At 45.1% G+C, this 17,766-nt stretch overlaps 1 protein-coding gene across 1 annotated transcript; it reads left to right on the top strand.

Moving 5' to 3' along the window:
- Positions 1-4,292: 4,292 nt before the first annotated feature.
- Positions 4,293-15,985, top strand: RBP5 (retinol binding protein 5). The gene is made up of 4 exons (XM_083482056.1): positions 4,293-4,649; positions 6,237-6,415; positions 12,455-12,556; positions 15,798-15,985. The coding sequence occupies exons 1-4, from the start codon at positions 4,577-4,579 to the stop codon at positions 15,849-15,851; spliced, it is 408 nt and encodes a 135-aa protein (XP_083338182.1). The 5' UTR covers positions 4,293-4,576; the 3' UTR covers positions 15,852-15,985.
- The last annotated feature ends 1,781 nt before the right edge of the window (positions 15,986-17,766 follow it).

The following is a 17,766-nucleotide window of genomic DNA, read 5'->3' as shown; positions in this document are numbered from 1 at the left end:
GCTTGCATTTTTATTTTAGATGGTACATTTAAGATAAGCAGCTGCTGGATGTTGCCTAAGTACAATTTAAACACTGGAAAAACGTTTCTTAAACACAAATTGAAGGGGACTGTCAGAGTCCAGGCGGGAAGTAAGCACCAACTGGGCTTCTTTCCCATCAGGAGTCTGTGGGTTCATTTCTTTTGATTGAGGTGCACCCATTTTAAGAATTTTTAATAGCGCTAGCTTTTACTTTTATACTGCAGTCGGGGTTTTATCCCCACTTTTCAGGAAACACAATAAATAACCCACAGTACACTCAATTTGGACAACTCCGAGAATTAGTACTGTGACACACCGCCGTTCGTCTGGCCTGACTTACTAGGCTGGTACAGCTGTTGGCCTTTCCTGGCTACTAAGCTAACAGTGCGGTCAGCGATCTCAACCCCCCCCCCTTTGGTCATTACTCAGCCAGGGAGCCCACAGCAACCTCCTGCCTCTTACAATCTAACCTGAGAGTTCCCTACTGGACGCTTGCATGGCGCAGTGCCAGATTGGGACTCAGAAATGACAAAGAAGGAAAGGAATCAGGTGCCCTTGCTTTCTCTGCTCACAGGTCATCTCTAACAAAGATCGCCATGGCAGAGGTGCGGCTGCACCTGGGAGTTATAGTTTTCAGTACAGAAGACAAAGCACGACCTTTTTCTGGGCAAAACTCCGAAGGAATAGGTCAGCATATAGACTGTAGAAGGGAAATGAAAGAAGTCACACACAACTTTTGCCTGGGCATACTCCGAAGGGCTAGGGCTGGTGTTGAGATTGAGGGGACAGAAAGGAGGAGAAGGCAATTTTTTAAAAAGTAGAAATTTTAGATTTGAAGGGAAAAGGAAGAATTAAAGAATTTTGGTTGCTGTGGTTTAGAGACCCCAACCCACTACCCGTGTTTCCTACTTAATACTCACTTCCGCATGCGCTGTTCCTGGTGATCCCACGATGTCTTGACTGGTTGTTTAAGGCCGGCCTGATCAAGCTTTGCTTCCTCTGGTTAGCCCCGCTGAAACTCCAAGTTATTTCCAGACCCTGGGACCGATGGAAGACTGGTTATTCCTCCTGGCAAACTGCCTGGTGCGCGCTGGATAACCAGTCCTTCCTCGCTTCCAGAATCCGGGTAACCAAAAGTCCCTTCGTGCGTGGTCGCCATCTGTTGTAAATAAAAATATGCCCTTTTCCCTTATGGGGTATCCAAGAGCCCATATAGAGTCCTTACATAGGTTCCCTATTGGTAGGAGAAAATAACAGAGGCCAACCAGAGAATATTGAGAAGCAAAGCAGCTAGTAAGCTTGATCTTTATTGATCTGTTGCAACAGGGTACTCCCCTCACACGCAGGAGAGGAAGAGGACCCAGAACAATGGCCTGCAAGGCCTTATAAAGACTTTTGAAATTCCCCTTCTCTAGATCAGGACCACCCCCAGAAACATCATGCATACATCACAGAAGGGGTGCAACCTAAGACCACCCCTCAGATACATCCCACCTACATCACAGAAATTTAAATGTTGTTTTTCTCTTCTCCTTGTTTATCTCCTGTCTAGCAGGTTGCTTGATTGGATTTCTGGGGAGCCTGGCCATTCTTTTGTAGTGCTAAAATACTTATTTCCTGGGCCAGGTCACAGGCTCACACCTTATTCATCTCTTTGAGACAGGATTTGTGAGGAAACAGACAATGGGGAGGCTTTTCCAGTTTAACCTTGCAGAGAAACATTTGCTCAGTTTAGGAATCAAAATGGTTCCAGGATGGCTTTCCTGTGTTGATCTATGTATGTGCAGTTATGAACATTACTATATATTTAAGACCATAAAATTCCTATCACAAGAGTAATACCAACAAAGGAAGAGTGGCAGATGAAATTAACGGAATATGTAGAATTAGCAAATTTAACTAGTAAAGTAAGAGATCAGGGAGTATTTAAGGAAGAGTGGGAAATGTCTGGAGAATATCTGAAGACTTACGTTAAATAGGTAAAGCGTCAGCAGGGTTAGTGTAAATTCAGCAGTTCAAAAGTATAGAAGATGTAAGGGGAAGGGAGAAATATGAATATATGGAGAAATTAAAATATGCAGTTTTAATGGACAAATAAATGGAACCATGAAAGTGGGGAAGGGAAGTTATTGATTGAATGTACAGTTATATTCAATGAATGTGACACAGTGTAATGGATATATATATATATATATATATATATATATATATATATATATGGACCTCCATACACACTGCCTGTGCCCCAGAGAGGTCACTTTGCTGCTGCTAATGCAGCAGTTTGACTCCACCCCTGGAGACACAGAGCATAGTCTATTGAGACAGACAGGTGCCAACAACTGGGCTAGTGCTAGTGAAGTACTTCCAAAATGCAAAACACTACATGCAGCTTTGAGACATGCAAGGCTGAGCCCAGGCACCTTCAGAAACATTAGAGAGCTGTGTCTTGATATGTGCAGACAGAGGGATTTTTCTCCCTCAAGATGGCTAATCCTAACTCCTTCCACCGCACATCTAGGATTTACAGCTAAGGATGGATTGGAACTTCCAAGGAGGACTGAGCGTTGGTACCTCTCTTTTTGGTATTTAAACACTGGGGAACCAGCTGTATTAAGTTTGCAGTGGCCAGGCCGGGCAAAGCAGGCAAAGTAAGCAACAAGGTGAGCAATCCTGTAGGCCAGGGATGGGGGCTTGTCTGGTGCGCCCCACCCCATGCCCTTGAACCACAACTCCCACAATCCTTGCCCTTTGTCCATGGCAGCTGGGACAGCTGAGTGCTGGAATCCAACAACATCTGTCTTTGCCCTTCCTATAGGCTCTTAGTTAAGTGAAAAATCCCCTTGAATTCCACGGAGAAGGAGAAGCTTTGAGAAGAAAGTGAGAATTTCCAAGGCAGGCTCTATTTCATGGAGTCACGGAGAGCTGAAACAACCTAGGCGACTAAACAACAACAACAAAACCATTGGACTGCATGATTCTGAGCTGAGAACCCCCCATGCAATTTGCTTTAGGTCACTGGTTCTCAAAAGGTGTGGGTGGCATAGCACACTGGCCTGGCAGGAGAGGATGGCAAGTGTTGTGGGAAGATTCAAGGGCAATGAAAGAAACATTTGAACATTTCAGTGCAGTATTGTATAGTATCAACATTTTTTTTTAAAAAAAAATACAACCAAAAACAGTATCCAAACCCCTCTCTCTTCAAAAGTATTAGCTATTCTTCTACAATGAGCCTAGGACTTGCCGATCGGAAGGTCGGCAGTTCAAATCCACGCGACGGGGTGAGCTCCTGTTGCTCGGTCCCTGCTCCTGCCCACCTAGCAGTTTGAAAGCACATCAAGTTCAAGTAGATAAATAGATACCGCTCCAGCGGGAAGGTAAACGGCGTTTCTGTGCGCTGCTCTGGTTCACCAGAAGCAGCTCAGTCATGGTCGCCACATGACCCGGAAGTTATACGCTGGCTCTCTTGGCCAATAAAGAGAGATGAGCACCGCAACCCCAGAGTCGGCCACGACTGGACCTAATGGTCAGGGATCCCTTTACCTTTATTCTTCTACAATATTCTCGGTGACGTATTGCTGTGATCAGGGATTTTCAACTCTGACAAACATGAAACATCAGAAAAGGGAAAGGCTTCTTTGTGTCGATGGGGAGATGAGAGTTTGTCTCAAATCAGACCTCATATAAATGAGATCGCCTGGCAAAAGCAAGCTCACACTTCTCACTGAGTTTGCATACATGCTTAAGGTACATATATAAGAGGCTTGTTTATCATTATATTTTAGGAACGGTTCATGTTCTTACGTAGCTGCGTTGCTTTATGATCCTGTGATCATATCACAAAGTAGCTGCATTCGAGGTTACAAATCAAGCACTGCTACGAGTTGTTCCTTTTTGTTTCCAAATGTATTTTTATCAGTAAAAAGTTGTTACAATTTGTATTCTGAAAGTGTGGCCCCGAGAGAAATAAGTGGTTTTAGGGCAAACCAGGTTTCTGGGGTTTGCAGGATCCTCGGGGCTGCTGTGTGTGAGAGATGATTCCGAGGATGCTGTTTTAAGCCATTGGAAACCTGACAGTCGTTGCGCATCATTCCTGGAGCAGCGCAAAGTCGAGCTGTCCCTTTAAAGTTTTTCCTCTTTTCTTTCAGCGCTGGGTGTGTGTGTTTTTTAAAGTCTTAATCGGAAGAAGAAAGGAAGAAGGAGAAGAAGGAGAAAGGGGGAGGGAGGCCGTCTTCCCGGCTCCTCCCCCGCCGCGCCCCCCCCCCTCCCGGGGGCCGGGGCGAAGCGACTCTTACGGCGGCGAGATTTGGGAGCGCAGCGGCGCTATATAAGCCGAGGCGGAGAAGGGCAAGCGAGGAAGGCGGAGAGACAGACCCGGCGGCTTAAGGCATCCGGCAAAGTCAGCAGACGGCTCGGTGGGGCGAGAAGCCGCAGAAGAGGCTTTTCTTTCCTCCGGGTCTGCTCTCTAGTCGTGTTCACACGTGCAGCTTGGCGCTCTTCTCTCTCTCTCTCCCCCGCGGCTGTTCTTTCTCTCTTCCGTTCCTGCTCCTGCCTTCCGATGCCTCCCAATCTCACCGGCTACTACCGATTCGTCTCCCAAGACAACATGGACAACTACCTACGTGCCTTAGGTAAGCGCCAGTCTCTCTCTCTCTCTCTCTCTCTCTCTCTCTCTCTCTCTCTCTCTCTCTCTCTCCTTGCATTGCAGGGGGTTGGACTAGATGACCACGGGGTGTGGGTCCCTTCCAGCTCTGTAATTCCGGGATTCTGTTATTCTCTCTCACACACCCATTCCCCCTTTCACACCAACCCCACAAACTCTGAGAATAAATTCGATGCAATGCTTAATATTCCCTCCCAAACCGCCATGAAGACCTAACTTGAAGATGTGGAACATGTATAAAAACATTAACTGGAGCATGTGCAGAGTGCCTTTGGGGCCCCACATGAGATCCTGCAGCTGGGCCCCACACATTCTTGCATTAGGACCGGGGTCCCTTCTTCCAGTATGCGTCAGTGATGCTTTTTCAATATCTTGTCATCTGAGACCAAAGCAACTTAGCATTTATGTGGTAATTTTGAAGGGTCTAGCCACTGGCTACCAACTTGGCAATCCTTACCACAGGTCTGTAAGGTAGGTCTGTATTATTAACCAGTGCATTGCAAATAGTGGAGTGCGTGTTCGTGGCATGAATGAGATTCAAATACGGACTTCCTGAGATGTAGCTCAGTTTCTTAGCCAGGGTCCAATTTTCTAGGCAAGCTGGTGAGGGAAACAATGCACAGATATCAAAATAATTGTTTTTTAAATGCTATATTTAATTGCATTTTTACTTGATTTTACTATGTTGGCTGCATCTGGGGAGGGAAGACGGGGTGTAAGTTTCAATATAAATGCCTGAGACAGATGTGTTCTTGCGTCTATCCTCCTGATAGCTCAGTCAGGAGAGCATGAGACTATTATTCTCACGGTCATGGGTTCGAGCACCACGTTGGGCGAAAGATCCCTGCATTGCAGGGGTTGGACTAGATGACCCTCATGGTCCCTTTCAGCTCTATGATTTGATGATTCCTTCCTTACTAAGGGTTGGGCATTGGGCAAGGTGGCTTCAACACTGGAGAACTTTTCTACAGCAAGGGCCAAGTAACAATAAAGGCCATTGCTGTTTCTGTATACAGTGGTACCTTGGGTTAAGAACTTAATTCGTTCTGGAGGTCTGTTCTTAACCTGAAACTGTTCTTAACCTGAGGTACCAATTTAGCTAATGGGGCCTCCTGCTGTTGCTGTGCCGCGGCGGCGTGATTTCTGTTCTCATCCTGAGGTAAAGTTCTTAACCTGAGGTACTATTTCTGGGTTAGCGGAGTCTGCAACCTGAAGTGTATGTAACCCAAGGTACCACTGTACTAAGCTGTTACAGTCGTAACTCGGATCTCAAACACCTTGTCTTCTGAACAAATTGGCTCTGGACGATCGAAACCTGGAAGTGCGTGTTCCTGTTTTCGAACGACTTTCAGAGGTCAAACGTCTGGCGCAGCTTCCAATTGACTGCAAGATGCTCCTGCAGCCAATCGGAAGCCACGCCTTGGTATTCAAACTCCCAGAATGCATTCTGTTCGGGAACCAAAGTACAACTGTACTTCTCCTTCTGCATCACAATTGCATGCACACACCCTGCCCTGATCTATCCAACTTATTTTCTCACACTGTCGTATGTTAGACATCAATGTCGCTTTAAGGAAACTGGTTTGCCTCCTGAAGCCGGAGAAGGAGATCATCCACAATGGAAACCACATGACCATCCGCACGTTGACTTCGCTTCGGAACTACATCATGGACTTTGACCTTGGGGTTGAGTTTGAAGAGGACTTGGGACCGGTGGATGGACGCAAGTGCCAGGTAAGAAGTGGAAACTTGCCTGCCCTTGGACTGCGGGAACAGACCCGTTCGGTGGCCATCCATGAGAGAGATTGCAAGAGGAGAGTTATAGTGTCGACACGGTTTCACACACGTTGATTCTTGGCCTTGAGTTGTGCTCAGGGGCGGAGGAAGGGGGGTGCAGTGGGTGCAGGCCGCCCCAGGTGTCACCACTGAGGGGGGTGACAAAATGCCAGGCGGCACTCACCGCAGAGCCTGCAGCGCACCCGAGCCAGGCATATTTCCTGGGAGTGACGTGGTGGCTTGGGCACCCCAGACTCCACGCTGCCCCAAACTGTCTGCCCGGCAGAGCATCCTGCCCCAGCTTGCCCTACCCCATGGGCAGCTGGCCCCGTCCCCGGACGCAGGGCACGTGCGCCACCCCAGGCGCCCAACCGGCTTGCCCTGCCGCTGGTTGTGCTGGCTCAGCAGTGTTGTCAAACTTTCTGTTCACCTTACAAGCAGAAAGAAGCACATTTGTGCAAACAAAAACCAGTCAGTAGAGCAGCCTACTCACATGGAAAGGAGTTAAACAAAACATATATATATATGGAAGGCGTAGTATTCATCTCTATGCGCTGGGGTTGCAGAAATGCCTACTCATAACATCTCCTCCCGTGTTGCACTGTTCACACAAGGAGACAACTGAACTCACGTGAGTTGCTTCTGCCAACTGAATCTTATTTGTTGCCCAAACTAGGCTCCATGCCAAGCCTGCACGACTTGTAGCACAACTGCTACCTCTAGTGTACTCTCAGATGCTTGACGGGGCCTGTCTCTTTTGCATACACGCAGCAAAACAAACTTGTTGACCTCTTGTGGGCACTTTCCATCTTTGTGAGTCATGGTTTCACTAGGGCTGTCTTCTGATACACCAGCAGCCTGGTTTTGGGAAAGGATGTGTTTGGAACAAAAACATCTTTCAGTGTCTCCCTCTCTTTCCGAGGTGGCTTTTATTAGGAGCTCAGTATTCAGTATTCAATAAACAGTATTTTATTAGGAGCTCAATATGTACATTGTGTAAATTTTTGGAGAGCCAGTGTGGTGCAGTGGTTAAGAGCGGTGGACTCGTAATCTGGTGAACCAGGTTCGCTTCCCTGCTCCTCCACCTGCAGCTGCTGGGTGACCTTGGGCCAGTCACACTTCTCTGAAGTCTCTCAGCCCCACTCACCTCTCAGAGTGTTTGTTGTGGGGCAGGAAGGGAAAGGAGAATGTTAGCCGCTTTGAGACTCCTTCGGGTAGTGATAAAGCGGGATATCAAATCCAAACTCTTCTTCTTCACACCAGCTCCAGTCTAGGAGTGGGGCAACTTCGTTTGTAACTGCCAGAGATGTTACACCCTTTTAGGAGAACTCCGTTTTACAAATGAGGGATAGACAAACACTCCATCAATGCCTAAGCACAGCAAATAAATGCACAGCCTCAAATAAAGGTTTTGGAAATAAAAGCCATGGGCAGAGGAAGTAGCAGTAATAGTAGAAATAATTTTTGAACATTAATGAAGGGTTTGTCAAGCATTCAAAGTTGCTGGCTTTCTTTTTGGTAATTTGAATGGCATTGGAAGCTAGGCCCATATTATCCCCAAATGGGGGTCTGAGAGTGAGTAGCTTGTCTAACGAGATTATGACAAAGCCAGTCAATGAACTTTGTATTAATTTGCTTTTACAGTGGTGCCTCGCAAGACGAAATTAATTCGTTCCGCGAGTTTTGTCGTCTTGCGATTTTTTTTGTCTTGCGAAGCTCGGTGTCGGGAAAGTTTTGGAAAAGCTTCAAAAATCACCAAAGTCTTTAAAAACCTCAAAAAGGCTACCACACCGTGTTCTATGAGTTGCTCCTCGAAGTCAAGTCGCAACTGTATTAATGGTGTTAAGAAAAAGGAAACAAACTTGCAAGACCTTTCTGTCTTGCGAAGCAAGCCCATAGGGAAAATCGTCTTGCGAAGCAGCTCAAAAAACAAAAAACCCTTTCGTCTAGCGAGTTTTTTGTCTTGCGAGGCATTCGTCTTGCGAGGTACCACTGTATTACTAAATGTATACTGCCTCCAGATCTTGGAACAGTGGCTAAAAATTGCATTTGATATCTGTGGGGTTAATGGGAGAATTTCTTATCAAGAGTTCTTTGCCTAAGACCAGCCATGGTTGTTTTCACACCTGAATAAAGCAATAATATAGCCCTTCTGGAATCAGTTACTGGGGTAGCTGTACTCCACCAGTTATATCTCAATTTCAGGTCGTCTCACCATTACTGCTTCCATTTCTGGAACTCATCAGGCATTGCCTCTTCCTTGATTGAATACAGTGGTACCTTGGTTGCCGAATGGCTTGACTCCCGAACAAATTGGCTCCCAAATGCCGCAAACCTGGAAGTGAGTGTTCTGGTTTGCGAACGTTTTTTGGAAGCCAAATGTCCAACACGGCTTCTGCTTGAGTGCAGAAAGATCCTGCAGCCAATCGGAAGCCACTCCTTGGTTTTTGAACAGTTTCAGGAGTCCCGGAATGGATTAAGTTTGACAACCAAGGTACCACTGTATTGTTATTGTGGGTTGGGATGATTTGTGTTTCGTTTCATTTTTTAAAAAAGTCATCCCACTGCTTTGGATTAAGAACTATTTTTTTAAAAGGGAGGCATGTGGTTAATATCGGGGGCACGAAAACTGCCCTCCACCAGAGGCTGCTACCTGAAGCAACTGTCTGATTTTTTTATTCTGGTAAGGCTAGCCCCTTACTATAATGTTACTTTGATATGTTAAAGCTTGGCAAGAAAAATAATAATTGTTGGCTTCTATTTTATTTTATTTTATTGCTGGCTTACTCTTCAAGCAATGGTCACTGTCCCAGAATAGCCAACATTTATTTAGTTGTTCTGTCTTTTACTCCTTCCTTGCCACAAAATTATACAGGAAGAAAGTTGAAATGCAGCCCACCTAGCTCAAAATAGAGGGCATTAACTGAAATCTTAGCAATGTGAGAAGACTTCTGTCGTGCACATCTGGACACTCTTTCTCAAAAGTAGCTCCCTCCTTGTGGAACTTCCTGTAATCAATAGCTGGGTCCTTTCAGGTGAGCAGTAGGGTTGTGATTTTTGGCAGACACAGCCCTAAGCTATAAAGGTAAAGGGACCCCTGACCATTAGGTCCAGTCGTGACTGACTCTGGGGTTGCGGCGCTCATCTCGCTTTACTGGCCAAGGGAGCCGGCGTACAGCTTCCGGGTCATGTGGCCAGCATGACTAAGCCGCTTCTGGCGAACCAGAGCAGCGCACGGAAACGCCGTTTACCTTCCCACCGGAGCTGTACCTATTTATCTACTTGCACTTTGACGTGCTTTTGAACTGCTAGGTGGGCAGGAGCAGGGACCGAGCAACAGGAACTCACCCCGTCGCGGGGATTCGAACCGCCGACCTTCTGATCGGCAAGTCCTAGGCTCTGTGGTTTAACCCACAGCGCCACCTGTGTCCCTGTCCTAAGGTATAGATGGTGTTAAATCAGCAGGCTATAGAACAAACTCGCTCATTCAGATACTTGGGTGTACTCTATTGAAATCCTCTCTTGGAAGCGACGTATGGAGGCAGTGGAAGTCAAAGCACAGAAAAACATAGGGGCATTGATGGAGTTCTGTTACAATAAGAATGGGCAGCTGATTGAACCTGCCCGAAAGATATTTGGTAGCAAAGTGCTTACTCAAATACTCTATGGCATTGAAATCTGGGGCTCTGGTTTGAATTCCGTTAAAGTTTTGGATTAGTAACTCTTCTTCATACAGAATCTGGGTGGCCAATAATTAAGGCAAGAGCGAACTTGCTCAGTTAAAGTATATTTTTAAAATTGCTGCTGTGCCTGTTGAGCATTTTGCTGCTCTGTGCTATATGGAATTAGGAGATAACCAACACTGGAAAGCAGCTTGTCAATATATATATATTTTTTACTTTTAATTTAATATGCAGTAAAATAGCTACATACAAGTTCAATAAAACAGAGAATACAACACAAAGCAACACATAATGTAACAATAGCATTCCCAAAGCTTTTTGAGCTTGTCAAGATGTTTTAGATTATTGTTGTTTTCCAGAAATGAGCTATTCTTTGACCTTGAATACAGTAAGTATCAACTAAGGGATTGGCACTTCTGAATCGAATCAAGAGGGGACCTGAAACTAATTAGAAACACCATATTTTCCACACTCGAGAACAGAGCATTTTAGACCTAGTTATCTGACCAAACTCTCACCGGCTTCCTTAGGAAATGCCTTTATTGAGTTGTGTTTCCAAGTGATACCCATTGCAGTCTTGGGTGGCTGCTACAACGAGGTCCCCGTACATGGACAAACTTTGTATTTGTGGTCATCCTCAGGTGGAAGACATCATAATCTGTTAGCCCGCCCCTTACATTTAGACCCAAGAGATCACTTTCTGAAACCTTTGTTCACACAAGCAAGCAGGCACACCTTGGCAGAAATGGCCTGGTTTTCTTTTGAGTGACAATGGTAGCTTCATAACACAGAGAGTGACTCTCTTAAGTTCTGGCTGCAAAAAAAGGAGCGGTGAAGGAGAAAGGAGTTAGATAAAATTGTTGTAAATTGTTGTGGTGACTCGGAGGTTTAATTTGAAGTCAAGCTGGATTTGAGTTTGTTGGTGTCTTTGGCCACCTCTCTCTTACATCATGGATGTTGGCTTGAATTATGGATGTTTGACCCGTATTGTTCTATTGCTACTGTTGCTGCCGGTTTGCCATGGCCTTTGGCTACAACAATAAACTTATATTTAAAATAATAAAATTTCAACTCCATGCTGAAACCTAATCATTTTGTACTGGGTAACCACATTAACATCAGCCATTAGAAAGACATTAAATTGAACAAAGAGAACTCTGACCCTCTTTTTAAATTCCATTTTAACAATTGACACATCAAATTCAGGAAAACAATCTAGAAAAAGCCATAGAATTAAAGCAACTGAATTGTTGCCGGAGACCAAGTGGTCAGCCTTGGGTAAAAAGAAAAAAAAATGCAAAGATTTGGGAAGTCATATCTTGGAAGTTTATTTCTGCCATACGCATAAGTTTTAACCAATAACCAGAGAGATGGTGGTTTGTTTGTTTGCTTTGGGGCTATTTGTATACCATCATTCAGCCGAAACAGTTCCCAGGGTGGTTTACAAGCAAAAGACAGGCTCCCATTTCAATTCATAATAAAAACCAAAGGTACCCTGGGATGCCTGAAATAGCCTTTAGGACCTTATTCTGAAATGATTCCAAGTTGGGCCATAAAAGCAGCAGACTCCTGGGCTGTCTAGAAGCTGTGGCTATAATCTAGCTATCAGGATTTAAAAAGTGGAACATATTGTTTTCTCCAGTAGGTTCTACACAATTTCAGGACCACAGCAACCCTGTTCTATTTTTGTGTGTGTCCTGTTTGATCAAATGGCTTTTCCAGAAAGCAAAATCCAGAGACACTGGTAAGATTTGACCATATTACTCAGCATTTACCGTGCTCTTGAGTGCTGAGATTCCTTCGTTATTTTGAAACAATTACAACAACCTTGTAAGGTATATCAGTTTTCTCCCCACACTGTGGACTGGGAGCTCCCTAGTGAGTTCATGGCAGAGGTCTGCAAATCAGCCTGTTACCTACTGCAGCCATACCTTGGTAGTTGAACGCCTTAGTTATCGAACAAATCGGCTCCCGGATGTTGCAAAACCGGAAGTGAGTTTTGCAACGTTTGCAAACGTTTTTTGGAAGCTGAATGTCTGATGGGGCTTCTGTGGCTTCAGGAAGCTCCTGTAGCCAATTGGAAGCTGTGCCTTGGCTTTTGAACCGTTTTGGGAGTTGAACGGACTCCCAGAATGGATTAAATTCAAGAGCCAAGGTACAACTGTACTTCTATTCAGTTTATCCGGCTCTGTGTTTTTTTTTATAGTAAAGTGGATCTGTCACATGTTCTACACCACCCTAGAATTGAAGGCGTATTCTGTTAGCTAACGATATTGCTGTCTCTGCTTTCTCTTGCCCTCTGCCTCCCTTTCAGACAACCGTCTTCTGGGATGGAGATCAGTTGGTGTGTGAACAGAAAGGAGAGAAACAAAATCGAGGCTGGAGGCACTGGCTAGAAGGGGACCAGCTGCATCTGGTGAGGAACGGCAGCCTGAGAAGCTTGCCCCAAGCACAGAGGAAGCCTTTAGGCGAGGCAGTTGGGAGTTTTCTGAGGCTTAGCATGGGCCAGCCCTCTCCATCTATAGCTCCGGTCCTGAAAAGCCACAGCTAGGCCCCATGAGTTATGCCTGTCATCTATGGAGGCAACGGCCCCTTGACAAAAACATCCTTTCCCAAGAGTTCAAAAGTTGACTTGGCTGAGCTCAGTGGGAGGCCACCCATTGTCCTGCATCTTCCTTGAAATTTGACCTCAGCTCCTGGGGCTTTCTGTAAGGGAGCGGGAAAATGATTAAGTCAAAACACAGCACCTCTGTGCATGACACGCTTTTAAAAAACGGCTTTAGTGTTGCTCACAAGCTCTGTGAATGGCCTGTGCAGGATCTCCACACAATCACCAATGCAACAATGCTGGTAAGCTGTTTCAAGGGGAGGGCGAAGCAGTGATTCACAGAAGGTGTCCATGGCATCTCATTCTGTGCTGTCCATTACTTCACGGCATCTCCCACTGCCATCACCCTCTGCTACCTCAAGTATGAAGGGATGACCGCCATCTGTGCTGGATAACTGTACCAGAGGCTTGGGGGGAAAGCTCGGCTGCAGATGCCTGTTGTATTCATGGAGAGTCTCTCGCAGGTCCATGAAGTTGCACAGGTGAAATGATTTAACAGGGAGTAAAAACATCTGCCTTGCTCTCAAGAGTTAGGCTACAAAATGAATTTATTCAAAGTGGTTCAGAGAGATGCTTGAAATCAGAAGACATCTGCTAAATACAAAAACATCGAGCTGTTGCGGCATCTTTTTTTTAAAAAATATTGTTTATTAAGTTTCGATTTAACAAACCAACCATATCATATTAGTTATTCCAAATTCTATCAATACAAATCATAAACTCCAAATATTTAACCAAATTTTTATTTTTTTTGTTGGGGGTACCCATGCTTCGAGTTCAGTAAGGGTCCAATTATCTCATATTTCTGCTGTTTTGATATTCACAAGTCCCATCTTCCCATCTCCTTATTGTTATCGTATTTCTTCTTAATAACCTCCGAGTTGTATCCACAGGCGAGTTGAAGCAAGCATTATTTATGTTTCTGTGTGAACTTTTGTAATGCTCTCCCGTAATTCATCTCACGCTGATCCAAAAGTCCTGTTCAAGAGGCCGGCGCCATTTTCGTCAGTTCCGATGAAATACAGTCTAAGCGCCTGCTCCTTAATTTTTCCAGACCAGTTGCACCATAAATCAGTCTTTCCAGAGGAGTTTTTGCCCATTCAGATATACAATCCAAACATGATAGCAGAACACTGGCTCGCCTCCCCCTTTGACTGTAAAACTCGTGACAAAGTCTGTCTCATAATGGCGGATCCCAAAATAACTGCGCCACAGGAAAGCCTTTCGTTCTTTCCAGATCTTCCACAAAACAAAGCCTTTGGTTAATATTTTTATTTCCACACAGTTTATCTCCAATTTCACTTGCTGTCAATCATGTGGCGGTTCTTCTAGGGGAGGGGTTGATAGGTAAATCATAATGAAAAAGAAAGAAAGCCCCCCCCCTTTCCGTTCCATTTCAACATACCGACATAGCTGTCATTCTTTGATGTAATCTTCTGTTCCTTCCGTCCCATCACTCTTGACTTCTCAGTGGTAGATTTAATTAGCAGATAATACATCCTTACTTCACTCGAAACATGTGCATTTACTTTCTCCAATTATTTTATCTTAAGCAATGCAACTAGTTTCGCTCTTGGAAGGAGCGTCCAGGAGGTCCAGAACTCGCTCGAGGGCTTTCCGTCCAGTGCCCCCACCCCCTCCTTCTTTCGAACTCGGGGGGTGATTTATGGGCATCTGCAGGCAAGGCAGCATCTTCCCATCCCCTGGGAAAATCACGGGAGGCTGATATACTCCCATAATCAGCCCCTAAATTACCTCAAGTGAGCCGGAGAGATGGTATTGTCGGCCATCTTCCAAGGCACCCCTAGCGGCCCCCCGACATCTTAAAGCCTACGATACGATAATAAAATAAAATAAAATGCCAGTTCTGGCACAAAGCACTTTTCTTGTTGCTGTTAGCTTATTATTGCATATAAGCTAAATACAGTGGTTTTTTTAAAAAAACTAAGCTGAGTAACATTAACTCTGGAGAATGAAGCCACAGCGCTAATGATGGAAGTGCGTGTTCATTCACTCACGTGATTGGCTTGAACTGCATGTCTACAATTTTATCTGCTAAAATGCTTTATACAAAAAAGCCTCCAATGGCCAGATTTACTTTGCCTTGCTGATCTTCCTTGGTGACATGCAACTATTAATGTCTGTGAGATCCAAGCAGAGCAACTTGCCCAGGTGCAAGGGGAGGGTCAAATTTCATTTGGCTGTTCAAATGCTTCTGAAAGGGCTCTTCCTATACTACAGAAAGAATTTGGGAACCATATATCCCAGGCAGTAAAACTTCCTGTTTTTAAGAACAAGTAGCTCATGAGTTGCCATTAAGGGTGGGATACAGAACTGATTGTGTGTACGAGTAAATTCGTAGGAGACGCTCTTCAATATATGCCATTGAAAAACGAATGTGAGCTGCCACTACTGTACACTTGAGGGATTTCAGTTTCTTTCAGTGACTTCTGTGCAGGAGAGCTTCCTGGTGGATCATGTCCATAGAGGAAGTTGGAGAGGCCCTCCTTTGCCAGAGGATATGTTTCCATGTCCACACAGAGAACACCGGTCAGGCAATGGATTATCACTCGGAGTTTGCACACAAGATGCTTGAAGCAGAAGCCCCATTTGAGCAGACCCTCTCTCCCCCCCCCCCGCATGTCAAGATGCATGTCATTATTGGTATAGACATTAAAGTATTCAAAAGTCAGCACAGCAATTGCTCTTAAACTGCAAGTAATCGCTGTCTTTTAATTTCAGAAGCAGGCCCTGGAACCTTGCTATTATTCTTCCCTGCACCCAAGCAGCAGTCCTACACTTAAATTTGCTGTCTCGACGCTGCTTGCGTCATGTTGTGTGACTTGAGTGTTGTCAATCCAGGACAGAAAACACAAAAGAGAAATTGGATGTACATGGTAGCCGAAATGGGTTTTTCCGTTACTGTTATGAGCTGTTTTAAGCTTCACAAATGAAAAATGCTCCAAAGGTCCCGGGCCTAGAGAGTCTCTTCCCTGACTCTTTTCTCTCTCTCTCTTTTTTTCTTTTCTCTCTCTTTTTCTCCTCCTAGCGTTTGACAGCAGAGGATGTGGTTTGTGTCCAGGTTTTTCAAAAAGTGAAATGATTCTTAGCAGCAAGCGCTAACTTCTGGATGCAACAGGCATTGGAGCCTCAAACTGGGACCAGAATCGAGCCATCAGCTTTTCATTCCTTGTCCTGACCTTCTCTTTTGGATTAAAATAATACAGATGACCAACAGCTTGGTGTTAATGTGTTTTTGTTAACTGCTGCCTGCGCTGGCTTTTGTTACTGAATAACGTAGATACGTCGGCAGGTTCGTCTTCCCCCTTCCAGTCTGTCCTCGCCATACCTCGGGTTCACATCCTGCGCTATGACAGACTTTGCCCTCTGGGAAAAGTCTCTGAGCGTTTTGGCTGACTTGAACTCTGGCCTGCCAGGCTAGTGGACAGAGCAGGGTTTGTGAGTTATGGCTCGACGATATCAGCTTTTCAACATTGCGATGTATCATCACCTAAACATTGTGATATAGTGATACATCGCGATGGTGAAAAGGAAGGCTCATCGGCCTTGGTCTCACGAGGTGCTGGGGTAAAACTGCCGGAGTTCCCTCTGCCACCAGTGCCTGGCACAAGGAGGAAGCTGGCAGCAACAGGAGAAGGAAGGTAAGGCATAGACAAGCCCTACCTGTGATATATTGCCAGGTGAAGACGCCATCACACTCTGGCCCTCAGACTGGTCCTGGGCAATGTATCAGTACATCACCCAGGCCTACTGTGAGTCTGTGCAGAACAGGGGTCAGCAAACTTTTTCAGCAGGGGGCCGGTCCACTGTCCCTCAGACCTTGTGGGGGGCCAGACTATATTTTGGAAAGAAAGAAAAAACAAGTTCCTATGCCCCACAAATAACTCAGAGATGCATTTTAAATAAAAGGACACATTCTACTCATACTGATTCCCAGACCGTCCACGGGTCGGATTTAGAAGGCCCCCAGGCCTTAGTTTGCCTACCCATGGTGTAGGAGCTAGCCTACAGCTACCCAAAGTATAAGGTTAGAGATAGAAAGCAATGCTTTCAAATAGAATTGCTAACCAACTTCGTTATATAAAAAAACAGCAGGAGATAATCTGCAGAAAGTAGTTGCAACAGTGCTATGTTGCATGATACTAGTTATCATTATGATGCTAGTTATCATTAACACATTGATAACATCATCATTGCTAGGTAAATACTGTATCATTCTTATCAGTATACCTGAAGGAGTATCTCCACTCCCATCGTTCAGCCCAGACACTGAGGTCCAGCTCTGAGGGCCTTCTGGCGGTTCCCTCACTGCAAGAAGCCAAATTACAGGGAACCAGGCAGAGAGCCTTATCAGTAGTGGCACCCTCCCTATGGAACGTGCTCCCTTCAGATGTCAAGGAAATAAACAACTATCTGACTTTTAGAAGACATCTGAAGGCAGCCCAGTTTAGGGAAGTTTTTAATGTTTGATGTTTTTTCATGTGTTTAATATTCTGTTGGGAGCCGACAAGAGTGGCTGGGGAAACCCATCCAGATGGGTGGGGTATAAATAATAACTGATGATGATGATTACAAAGTGGGGCTTTTTTTCAGCCAGAGCTCACCAGATCTCAGTTCCAGCACCTTTCAGGTGGACTCCACTGCCATTCTTACAGAACAAGGGAGAAATTCATGGTGAGCTTGAGCACCTCTTTTTCTAGAAAAACAAGCACGGGTACAAAAGCAAAATTCACCTTTGTTGCCTTGGCCCTGCCCACTGCTGGCATTTGGGCCTTGAAATGTTGCCCAGAAGGGAATGTGATTCCCCACCCTGATGTATTGCGGCAGTAAAGAGGTATCTAAACATAGCAGATGTATTCAGATCAAAGAGGAAGCGTTCAAGCACAATCATTTGCTACACTTGTTTCTTTTAAAAAAGAAGAAATCATAGCCTTTGCCAAAACCAGATTTATGATTAATGTCTTCCTGCTAACGAGCTCTAAACGGCAAAAAATGTG

The sequence above is a fragment of the Podarcis liolepis genome (assembly GCF_965112155.1).
Source record: "Podarcis liolepis genome assembly, chromosome: 17".
NCBI lineage: Eukaryota > Metazoa > Chordata > Lepidosauria > Squamata > Lacertidae > Podarcis > Podarcis liolepis.
Note: the sequence above shows the minus strand (reverse complement) of the source record. Positions and strands in the feature narration are given on the sequence as shown.

What these genes read in the sequence shown, in the direction of transcription:
- RBP5 (XM_083482056.1), top strand. Translation starts at nt 4,577, where the DNA reads ATGCCTCCCAATCTCACCGGCTACTACCGATTCGTCTCCCAAGACAAC. An exon ending in CAACTACCTACGTGCCTTAG is followed by an intron (nt 4,650 to 6,236) that starts GTAAGCGCCAGT and finishes GTCGTATGTTAG; the next exon opens with ACATCAATGTCGCTTTAAGG. An exon ending in TGGATGGACGCAAGTGCCAG is followed by an intron (nt 6,416 to 12,454) that starts GTAAGAAGTGGA and finishes CCTCCCTTTCAG; the next exon opens with ACAACCGTCTTCTGGGATGG.